Consider the following 12,584-nt stretch of genomic DNA (forward strand, 5'->3'; position numbering starts at 1 on the left):
TTCTACTTTGGGGCTTTTAACCTCTACATACTGTTCTGCACTGCAGCACTGCTAAAATTTAGACAGCGGCTATCATGTTTATATGCCCTGCAACACACACTATGCCACCACCATGTGTACAAAAAAACCAGCCAAACACTCACAGTGAAATCCTGATATTTTAAAAGTGGCTGCAAACTTCCAGAACTGGTTGCCTGGTACAGGTAACTCCTCGGGTTATGACCACAAGCGAGCCCAAAATTTATGTTGTTAAGTGAGACATTTGTTAAGCGAGTTTTGCCCCGTTTTACAACCTTTCTTGCCACAATTGTTAAGGGAATCATTGCAGTTGTTAAGTTAGTCACATGTGACTAATTCCTAAGTGAATCTGGCCTTGCTTGCCAGAGGGTCACAAAAGGGGATCACATGAGTCTGGGACACTGCCACCGTCATAAATGTGAGTCAGCAGTCAAGCATCGGAATTTTGACCATATGACCATAGGGATGTTGCAATGGTCGTTAAGTGTGAAAAGTGCTCAAAAGTCACTTCTTTCAGTGGTGTTGTAAGTTTGAATGGTCACTAAACGAACTGTGATTGTTGGGCCCTCCTGCTTATCTGTTCATATGTACACAGTGAAAAAAATCCTGATATTTTAAAAGTGGCTGCAAACTTTTACTTGGTGCCAGTCCTGCATGCCTAAAACTTTGCTTAGGTATAAATGTTTACGCTCTCTCAATACTTTTATATAGAACAGAATATAGAAATAAGAACAGAACATAATAGAAGCTGGAAGGGTCCTTGGAGATCTTCTAGTCCAGCCCCCACTCAAGCAGGAGATCTTACACCAGGGGTGTCAAACTCAATTTCACTGAGGGCCGCATCAGCATTGCGGTTGCCCTCAGGGGGCCGGGTGGGTATGGCCTGGGTGGGCGTGGCCTACTGGGTGGGCGTGGCTAGAGTGCATATGGCCTACTGGGTGGGCGTGGCCAGCTCTACATGGCTGGCATCAAGGGTGCCTATGGGGGCCTGGGCAGGAGTGGGACAGATCTGAGGGTCTCTGGCAGGAAGAGGGTCTCTGGGCCAGGGCCAACGCAGCGGGGGCCGTTCCCTCACTGTTTCCAGGATGGCTTCGTGGGCCACATGAAACCACTGGATCCGGCCCCTGGGCCTTGTGTTTGACATGTCTGCCCTATACCATTGAAGACAAGTAGCTGTCCAATCTCTTCTTAAAAATCTCCAGTGATGAAATACCCACGACTTTTGAAAGCAAGCCATTCCATTGGTTAATTGTCCTCACTGTTAGGAAGTTTCTTCTTAATTTTGGGCTGCTTCTCTCCTTGATTGGTTTCCATCCATTGTTTCTGGTGCTTTGCAAAATAAGTTGATCCCCTTTTCTTTGTGGCAGCCCCTCAAATGCTACAATACTGCTATCGTGTCACCCCTAAACCTTCTTTTCTCTAGACTAGTTAACCCCAAGTCCTGCAACCATTCTTCCTACGTTTTAGTCTCCAGGCCTTTAATCATCTTAGTTGCTCTTCTTTGCACTTTTTTTTTCAAAATCTCAACATCTTTTTGTGATGTGGTGACCAAAACTGGATGCAAGTATTCCAAGTGCGGCCTTACTAAGGCTTTATAAAACGGTACTTCACGTGATTTTGATTCAGGTTATCAGGAAAAAAAATTGCCACCTTCTAGCTATACACATTTAAAAAAAAACAGATGCAAAATTATTTTCAAAGTTATCTAAGTAAGATGCTGTTATACCTAATTAATACTGTGCAACAGCCGGCCCGGCTGGAAATTTGGGTTACTAGATTTTGCAGAGCATATTTCCAGAAAGGAAAAACGTATGATGTGCAGCTCAAAGAATGTGGAGTGGGCCAAGATCCAAAAAATCTGAAATAATATCAGCTTTAAATGAGCAAACCTCTGCTGTTCTTCCTCAGCAGTCCTCTGGAGGGCCAAGGAAGATTATCAGAGAAAAGGGAGTGGGAATCACTTCCTTTAGTTTGCTTGATTTCCCAAAGCTTTTGGGAAATCCTTTCTCCTGAACTTTCTGCAAACCCAAATAATCAGCGGTCCTTCGCGACTGCACTTTAAACAGCAAACGGAACAATTGTTTTTTTTTCCCCCTGCAAAAGAAAAGTTAACATTTCAGGTGAACTTGCAACTTGGATCAACAAGCGATGTCTTTGGTTGCAAAGCCATCCATCGTATAACTTTGTTTATTAAAGGGCTTCTGCCCAGAGACAGCATTTTTCCAATCAAGGTTGATCGCAACTCTAGGGATCCTCCTTAGGAGATTCCATGGAAGGAAGGGAATCCTGTTTCCATCACCAGCTTAGCCCAATGGTTTTCAAAAGTGGTAACTTTTAAGAGGTGTGAAATTCTGGGAGTTGAAGTCCACAACTCTTAAAAAGCAGACGTAAAGCAGGATCTTATAACTGTGGGACGATGATCCAGTTTTGTTTAGTTTAGAAATGCAGTTTAGAACAAGCAAGGCTCAAAAATATTTATCCTGTATTCTTTCTAGGAAAACATCTGCAAAGTTTCTACAACAACCTGTGGCTTATCCAAAATGTGAAAAATAAAACAAAAGTATTGAATAAAGTTCTTCAAATAGATGATATACCTGAGTTGAAACCAAGGTTTTGGAATAATCTCCAGGGAATATTATGGACCAGTCTATGTTCACAACAGTAAATATGAAAGGAAATATGATGAAGGGGGGGTTTCCTCCTATTCTCCAAAGCACCTGAAGGCAGGACAAGAAGCAACGGATGGAAACTAGTCAAGGAGAGAAGCAACCTAGAACTAAGGAGGAATTTCTTGACAATTAGAACAATTAACCAGTGAAACAACCTCCCTCCAGAAGTTGTGAATGCTCCAACACTGGAAGTCTTTAAGAAGAGACTGGACAGCCATTTGTCTGAAATGGTACAGGGTTTCCTGCCTGAGCGGGGGGGTTGGGCTAGATGACCTCCAAGGTCCCTTTCAACTTTGTACTTTGTTATTCTGATACTAAATCAGAGGCAAAGGAGGGAAGGTAATATAGACAAGGTGACCCAAGTGAAGCCCCCAGGAAATGTTACATCAGGTTTATATCTTAAGGCTCTTGGTCTCCCAAGTCTAGTTCAGGGATAAGCATCTAGGGGGGGAAAAAAAGCTAAGTACAGCTCGACCTGATTGGATGAGACACCACCAGGAAACCCAAATCTATTAAAAATCCTCGAAGAAAATGGTGCCAAGTCACTTTCTTTTTCTTGCCAAGAAAGCTACAGAGATAACCTGCAACCCATAAAGAGAGTACAGGTAGTCCTTGCTTAACATCTGCCTCATTCAGTGACCATTTGCAATCACAGTGGTCATGAAAAATTACTTTGCAATCTTCTTTGCATTTACATCCTTTGCAGGTCTGTGAAGCAAAAGGAAGTAAAGTAAGACTACAGCCAAATCACTGTTTTACTCAGCAACTGCTTTGCTTAGCAACCAAGTTCCTAGTCCCAATTGTGGTCACTAAACGAGGACTACTTGTACATGAAAGTATGATTACGTGCCTTATGCCACACCAAGCTTTCACCCAAGGGCTGGACCAACTAGGAATCAGGCCAAAAAAATAAGCAAATCAGAAACTTGGCTGGACAAACTAACACCTACTCGGGATTCACTTAACTGTGATAAAAAAAAATCAGCTCAGATCATCATTAGTGATTCACTTAATGACTACATTGCTTAGTGACTAAAATTCCAGTCCTAACCGTGGTTATAAGTCTAGGATTCGTAGCTGGCTGACCAGCTGTACTCAGCTTGTGGTCCTCAGTGGAACCGCATCTACACGGAGGGAAGTGTGTAGTGGGGTGCCCCAGGGCTCTGTTCTGGGCCCAGGGCTCTTCAACATCTTCATCAACAATTTGGACGAAGGGATAAATGGGGAACTCATCAAATTTGCAGACGACACCAAGCTGGCAGGAATAGCCAATACTCCAGAAGATAGGCTTAAAATACAGGAGGATCTGGACAGAACACTGGGCGCTATCTAACAAAATGAAATTCAAGGGTGAAAAAAGTAAGGTTCTCTATTTAGGCAAGAAAAACCAAATGCCCAGGTATAGTATAGGGCAGGGGTCAGCAACCTGAAACAGTGAAAGAGCCACTCGGAACTGGTTTCCTCACAAAAGGAAAAACTGGGAGCCGCAAAAAAAATGTATGCGCATGTGCGTACATGCGCGCATGCGCAGAACAGGGTTTGACTGAAGAGTGGAGCCAAGGCGAGATATGCACCTACCCTGCATATTTGAATTGACTGGTTGAACTTTTTTAGTCCCACTTTTTTTTTTTTGGACTGCACATGACAGAGGACTGGGAGCCACAGGAGACGGCTGAAAGAGCCACATGCGGCTCCGGAGCCGCAGGTTGCAGACCTGTGGTATAGGGGGTACCTTGCTTAATAGTAATAACTGTGAGAGGGATCTCAGAGTCCTAGTGGACAAATATGGGCCAGCCATGTGCTGCCACTGCCAAAAAAGCCAACACAGTGCTAGGCTGCATTAACAGAGGGAGAAAATCAAGATTATGTGAAGTGTTAATACCACTTTACAAGGCCTTGGTAAGGCCACATTTGGAATACGGCATCCAGTTTTGGTCACCACAATGTAAAAAAGATGTTGAGACTCTAGAAAGAGTGCAGAGAAGAGCAGCAAAGATGATCAGGGGACTGGAGGCTAAAACATACAAGAAACAGTTGCTGGAATTGGATATGTCTAGTTTAATGAAGAGAAGGACCAGGGGAGACATGATAGCAGTCTTCCACTATCTCAGGGGCTGCCCCAAAGAAGAGGGAGTCAAGCTATTCTCCAAAGCCCCTGAAGGCAGGACAAGAAGCAACGGATGGAAACTAATCAAGGAGAGAAGCAACCTGGAACTAAGGAGAAATTTCCTGACAGTTAGAACAATTAACCAGTGGAACAACCTGCCTCCAGAAAGTGTGAATGCTCCAACACTGGAAGTTTTTAAGAAGAGACTGGACAACCATTTGTCTGAAATGGGTTTCCTGCCTGAGCAGGGGGTTGGACTAGAAGACCTCCAAGGTCCCTTCCAACTCTATTACAATTACTGTTATTATTATTACTATTTGTAAATACATAAAATAAGTTGCAAAATTCCTCAGGCCAACTAAATACATTAGGGCAGAACTGGCCAGATTAACTGTGGCATTAATCAACTTTAGGAAACAGAGTAGAAAACAGAGTTAATACAGATGCTTAAGATAAGTCAACAGGAACTTGGCATCCTGTTGACTTATTCCTTGCCAAAAAAAAAACATTTTTTTCTCCTCACCCTCATTGTCTGTGGTTTCAAAGCTTGATTGAGGAAGAGGTGAATTTAAAATAAAAAAAAACCTTTGCAGAGGTGAAAGTTCAGATTAGGAAATGTGGGTTCCTTTCAACTGTCCCTTGTCCACATTCATTCTGTCCACAAAGTATGAGAAAAATTCTGTTCCCGCCACAACAGCACCATTTTGGCATAATAAACTTTTGGTTTTTCTTTCTTTTTTTAAAAAAAATATATGACATTTAAAATGATTGCTGCCCTTCCTTTGGAGTAGAACTGTAATACAAGTAGTCCTTACGTCCTTTAGCTTAGTGACCATTTGGAGTTACGACACTGAAAAAAGTGACTTATGGCCAGTTCTCACATTTACGACCACATTTACGACCACTGCACCATTCCCATAATCACGTGATCAAAACTCACTTGGCAACTGGCATATATTTACGGCAGTTGTACTCTCCTAGAATCATGTGATTATCATTTGTAATCTTCCCAGCCAACTTCCTACCAGCAAATGGGAGAAACCAGATTCGCTTAATGAGCAAAGCAATTCATTTAACAACTAGGGCAAAAAGGCCATAAAATTGGGCAAAATTCACTTAACAAACTGCCTCGCTTAGCAATTAAAATTTTGGGCTCAAATGTGGTTGTAAGCTGAGAACTACACGTAAAGCAATCTACAAGGAATGAAACAATAAATATGCACATTTCAGAATAGTGCTGTTGATCAATCGAAACAAAATATATTAATTGAATGGGTTGCTTTTTTGGAAGGAAATATTTTGGATCAGTTCTTACTCTAAAAATCACTGTGTCAACGCTACTAACATCAGATGTTTTTGCATTGACAACAGATGGAGATGCAGCCATTTTCTTCTTTTTGCTTTTATAGTTAGATGATGCTGAGGGGAGGAATAAGCATGAGAGTTTAGCTAGACATAACAATACTGAACCTAGTGTGAGAACCAAGGTTATTGAAATAAGAGATGATAAGAATTGGCGGGCTGGAGGGAGAGCCTGCATTTCAAACTAATTGGGGAATGTGATTTATGACTGTGAATTGAAGGAGGGAATTGTGCTTTCATACTATGTGCTCAAGGGAGGGGAACTCAGATGTTGGCTTCGACTGTGTTAGTGCCGATGCTATGCTACTCAAATAAAGATTATTTAAGGTAAACAATGCGAAGTTCTTTGAAGAATTTCATCTGTCGGAACCATGACACCCTGGATCTGTGGGGGTAGATTTCCTAGAAAGCCAAAATTATAACATATATAAAAAAACTCATTTATATTCCTCTGTGTCATCCACATTTGCTTCACATGAAGTAGAATTTTCCCACTGCTGATTTTAACTCAACTTCCCTTTTTATACTGTTCTTAAGAACTGAGCTGCCTCTCACACAAATATCTCCGAATTTAAATGTTTAGGTGGGAGCTTTTTTAAAAAAAGAGGAAATAAGAGGCTTTGAAAAACAGAAGAAAATCAGAAACGCAATTGCCTGGTTATCATATAGGCAAAACACTCATTTTGGTTCACATTAAAAAAAGAAAACTAAATTTTTTTACGGCAGGTTAACCTCTAATGTGAAAGAGAAATACAGTGAAAGGAATCACCTGGGTGATAATGACTTAGATATTTTGTCTATTTTGCAGTAATTTACATATTTATTAATTGTATATATATAGAATCATAGAGCTGGAAGGATGTTTGAGGTCTTCTGGTCCAACTTTCTACCCAAGATAGGGAGTCCTTATACTATCTCAAACAAATGGTTGTCCAATCTTTTTTGAAAATCTCCAGCAATGGAGCACCCACAACTTCTGGTGGCAAGCTGTTCCACTGATTAATTGTTTTCGCTGTCAGGAAATTTCTCCTTAATTGCAGGTTGCTTCTCTCCTTGATTAGTTTCCATCCGTTGTTTCTTGTGCCACCCTGAGGTCCTTTTCCCTAAGGGCTAAACTGATGCCCTAAGCCAGGAGTAGGCAACCTTGGCTCTTTTACGACTTGTGGACTTCAACTCCCAGAATTCCTGAGCCGGCCATGCTGAGGAGAAAGAGAGAGGTTTCATGCTGAGCCATGCTGACTCAGGAATTCTGGGAATTGAAGTCCACGAGTCGTAAAAGAGCCAAGGTTGCCTACCCCTGCCCTAAGGCCTTCAAGTACAGGTAAGTCCTTGACTTATGAATACAATTGAGCCCAAAATTTTGGCTGTTAAGTGAGACATTTCTTAAGAATGTGAATGTGAAAAGGAGGGAATGAATATAGGTAGTCCTTGAATAACAACCAAGATTGAGGCCAACATTTCTGTTGCTCAGCAACCCAGTTGTTAAGTAAGTTTTGCCCCATTTTATGACCTTTCTTGCCACAGTTTGTTAAGTGAATCATTGCACTTGATAAGTTTGTAACCCGGTGGTTAGATGAATCTGGCTTTCCCACTGTTTTACTCGTCAGAATTCTGCAAAAGGGAACCATGTAGCCTTGGGACACAGAAACATTTGTAAGTAAGAACCAGCTGCCAAGTGTCTGATTTTTGATCACATGACCAAGAGGATGCTACAAAAGTTGTAAGTGTGAAAAACGGTCATAACTCACTTTTTTGTGCCATTGTAACTCTGAACAGTCACTAAATGAACTGTTGTAAGTCGAGGACCACCTGTAATGGAAGATTGTTCTCATGTCCCCTCTGAGCCTTCTCTTCTTTCGGATGAACAAGACTAGTTCCCTTAGCTCAGGGGTCTTCAAACTTGGCAACCTTAAAACTTGTAGACTTCAACTCCCAGAATTCCTTAGCCAGACATGGCTGGCTGAGGAATTCTGGGAGTTGAAGTCCACAAGTCTTAAAGTTGCCAAGCTTGAAGACCCCTGCCTTACCTTATATATATACAGTTTTCTGAGGTTTTCGCGGGTATTTGTATGTAGATCTTTGGTCATTCGGGTTTTTTCCTTCAATTCTACATGGGGAAAAACCCGAATGACCAAAGATCTATATATATCTGTATCTATATCTATATCTATATCTATATCTAAAGTAACCTTTTACTCGGTTAAAACAAAAGCAGAAAAATATCATGCAAAAATATACAGATTAAACAACGAAAATAATATTAAAAATTATACAATAAAAGACCTTTTACTTTCATTTTAAACAAAAAATGCAGAATGCATGCTATTAATAAGAAAAAAATGTATGCTATTTCTATAATCATATCAAATCTGTCAAATCCTCAGTTCAAAACTTCATTTTTATCTTTTCAAGAAATCCAAAAATGGTTCTCCGAACAGAAATAAAAATTAGATAGTAGTCAGTTTTGCCATCTCTTGCCAATTTCAAAATCCGCTCTTCACTTGTGGGTTATTTGTGTATTTTTCCACCTCTATCCATATGAAAGTCTCAGCCCTGTGGTTTTATGTTAACATACATTTAACTTTATGACCATTTCAAAAACTAGGCAAAGTCTAGTCTATCTACCCCTAAAATTTTATGCAGGTAGTCCTGTATAAAAGTTTATTTATGACCACAACTGAGCCCAAAATTTCTGTTAAATGAGTTTTGTTCCATTTTGCGACCGTCCTTGCCACAGTTGTTAAGGGAATCACTGCAGTTGTTAAATTAGTCACACGGTTGTTAAGTGAATCTGGCTTCCCCATTGACTCTGCTTGTCAGAAGGTCACAAAAGAGGATCACGTGACCCCAGGACACTGAAGCTGTCATAAATATGAGTCAGTTGCCGAGCATCCGAACTTTGATCACGTGACCATGGGGATGCCGAAATGGTTGTAAGTGTGAAAAAATGGTTGTAAGTCACTTTTTTCAGGACCACTGTAACGTTAAACGGTTATTAAATGAACTGTTGAATGTTGAAAACTACCTGTAATGTTTCAAGGCCAAACAGGGGTCCTTTACTGGATGAATTACGTTTCCCCCTGGGTCAGAAACATCATTTGGATGTTAGGTGAGAAATTAGCAATAAAGGAGGAGAAAAAAAATGAACAGCACAGGGCTCCAAAAACTTCCACTGTCCAACACAGAGAAAATGCGAAGGGACAGAGGAATAACTTAGCAATCTTCACACCGTCTAGAGACGACCTTGTTATTATTGGCTTGGTTGGCTGGGTATCAGTCTGAAGAAATTTATAGTGAGTTCCAAGGTTTTGCTTCCATCAACAAAAAAATAGATTTTTTTAAAAAAATCACCGAATTTGGAAGACTTAAGTCCCAAACCCCTGGGCTGCAGCCTACTAGTTCTAATAGTTTGGAACGGGGCCATGCAAGCAGCTGCATTTGTCGGAGTGGCAAGGAACCATCCCTTCTCCACCCCGTCCCCAGGCCGCCAATTCGGAAAGTTTGGGGACCACTGACTTAAGAGATAGATGGTAGAAACTAAGAGAAGAAAAGATACACAGTACAATCAAAGATAGACTTCTAAAAAGGTCCTCCATGGGACACAAAGGCAGTTTATTTATGAGATAGATAGATAGATAGATAGATAGATAGATAGATAGATAGATAGATAGATAGATAGATAGATAGATAGATAGATATAAGATAGGTAGGTAGACAGACAGATATGGATGACAGATAGATACAGAGAGAAAAACAGAGACAGACAGGTAGGTAGATAGGTAGGTAGGTAGATATGGATGGATGAGAGAGAGAGAGAGAAACAGACAGACAGGCAAGGTAGGTAGTAGGTAGACAGATAAGATAGATAGGTAAGTAGATAGATAGACGATAGTCAGACGGATAGATACACAGACAGACAGACAAGGTAGGTAGGTAAGTAGACAGATGTACAGACAGACAGATAAGGTAGGTAGGTAGACAGACAGACAGATATGGATGACAGATAGATAGATACAGAGAGAAAAACAGAGACAGGTAGGTAGGTAGATATGGATGGATGATAAATAGAGAGACAGACAGACAGATAGATAGATAGACAGACGGACACACAGATATGGATGACAGACAGACAAGACAGAATGATTATGTGATTAACTTAATAACTAACACTTGGCGTGATTATCTATACTTGAAATCCCTAGGGAAAATCAATTTTCTTTGATTGAAAGACAACTACGTAATGGGAAGATAAAGAATTAATTTCTAGAATACGGCCTAACTTTTGTCTTCTTAACCCATTAGGAGGGACCACCCAAAATTGTGTGGTTTCTGCATTGTGTAGGGCTTGAAGAAATATGATGTGTAATTTTGTTTGGTGATTCGTTCCCTCTATCTTCCCAGACCAAAAAAACCCCAACTTTTGCTGATCTGCTAGGAATGCAAAGAGACTCTGATCTGCATCATAAAATCCAACTATTACACTGTAGAGGATCTGACTAACCAGCTCTCCAGTAGAGTTTAGACAATACAAATAGTCCTCAACTTACAACCACAATAGAGCCCCAAATACTTGCTGTTAAGCAAGACATTTGTTACGTGAATTTTGCCCCATTTTATGACTTTCTTGCCACAGTTGTTAAGTGAATCAATGCAGTTGTTGAGTTAGTAACACGGTTGTTAAGTGAATCTGGCTTCCCCCATGGACTTTGCTTGTCAGAAGGTCGCAAAAAGGGGATCATGTGACCCCGGGACACAGCAACCGTCATATATATGAACTAGTTGCCAAGCATCTGAATTTTTTTCCTGATATATTTCCTTTACTAGTTTATAAGTTTATAATATAAAATACAAAAATAAGAAAAAAATAGCAGGAAAATAAGGGAGAAAAAAGGGGAAAGTGTGGGGCAAAGGGAAAAAAAGCAAGAATAGGCATTGACTTCCAACTCTTTTTGGTATAGTAGAATAAGATAAGAGCATCAAACCTCAACTTTTTACTTTTACGTAATAATATACCGTATTTTCCGGCGTATAAGATGACTTTTTAACCCATGAAAATCACCTCAAAAGTTGGGGGGTCGTCTTATACGCCCAGTCGTCTTATATGCCGGAAAATCAGCGTCTGGCGTGAGCCGGCAGGGCAGTCCTGCGCACGCGCGCACTCCCCAGCTGCTAAGGAGCAGCCGTGGAGTGCGCGCATGCGCAGGACTGCCCTGCTTCCACCACAGTGAGAGGGGAGGGCATGCCTTCCCGGGCTCGCTGATTTTCCGGCGTATAAGACGAAAAATCTTGAAAATCATCTCAAAAGTTGGGGGGTCGTCTTATACGCCCAGTCGTCTTATATGCCAGAAAATACGGTAACCTATAAGCCATTTCTATAACAACAAACCTATTAATCGGTAAATCCCAAAATCAAAGTTTCTTTTTTTTCCCCACCTTAAGCACAAAGTCCAGAAGTGGTTTCCAAGTTGAAACAAAAGTTGTATTTTTTTCTTTGATCAAAGCAGTCAATTAAGCCATCTCTGCTAACTGCATCAACTTTTGCAGCCAATCAGCCATTGTGCAAATCAAAGTGTCCTTCCATTGTTGTTTTGCTGTTGTCAACATATATGACATCAAAGTTCCAATTTTCCCCCCAAGTTTCCCCCCCCCCATTAAAACGTGAAGGAAAGTTTCTGGTTTTATTTTTATATTCCCTTTGACAAACTTCTGTATTAAGATGTGAATCCCCAAGCATCTGAATTTTGATCATGTGACCATGGGGATGCTGCAACGGTTGTAAATGTGAAAAACATTCATAAGTCACTGTTTTCAATGCTGTTGTAACTCTGAATGATCACTAAATTAATTATGGATGAGGACTATCTGTAATTAATCAGAACAAGCTGAATGTTAGTCCGCAGTGGGAGATAACGCTAGAAGGTCTGACACAATTCTAGGCTAGGTCAGCAGAAGCAATTGTATCAAAAACACACCTCATTGTTGCTCTTTTGTTAATTGCTCTTCTCGTATCTGTGTGCACCTTATCAATTCCACAAGAACTCACAAGACACTCCGTTCTACACCACCTATGATATAGGATCAAGCCAGAAAAAGTTTTTTAAAAAAAAGACTTACCCATGGTTGTATCTTCATCAGGTCTGTGTCCGGCGATTGACTTGGTGCATGTGCCCTGTTAATGCCTTCCAAAATAATAGCTGTCCTATGACAATAGAAAAGATGTAAAGTTAATTGGAGGTATATCTCGCCTAGCTGGCACCAGCAAGCTGAATTTGGCTGATCTCTGAAGCTAAGCGGGGTCAGCCTGGGTCAAGTCTTGGATGGGAAGTCATTTTGGGAATCCGGGAATTAAGAGTGAGATGTTGAAAAACATCCTGGAATGAACCATTGAGGATCACTTTATAATAAACGCTGTCAAAAAACGATAGGGA

At 40.8% G+C, this 12,584-nt stretch overlaps 1 protein-coding gene across 1 annotated transcript in view; it reads right to left on the reverse strand.

Annotated features, from left to right (window-relative positions):
- Positions 1–12,584, reverse strand: part of LOC310648880 (mitogen-activated protein kinase kinase kinase 3-like) — a 111,389-nt gene that overhangs the window by 56,586 nt on the left and 42,219 nt on the right. The window contains exon 2 of the mRNA XM_083376987.1: positions 12,271–12,355. Within this exon, the coding sequence (XP_083233113.1) occupies positions 12,271–12,274 (4 nt within the window). The 5' untranslated portion in view covers positions 12,275–12,355. The remainder of the gene's footprint in view (positions 1–12,270; positions 12,356–12,584) is intronic.

This window comes from Vipera ursinii, assembly GCF_947247035.1.
Source record: "Vipera ursinii genome assembly, chromosome: Z".
In the NCBI taxonomy this organism is placed as follows: Eukaryota; Metazoa; Chordata; class Lepidosauria; order Squamata; family Viperidae; genus Vipera; species Vipera ursinii.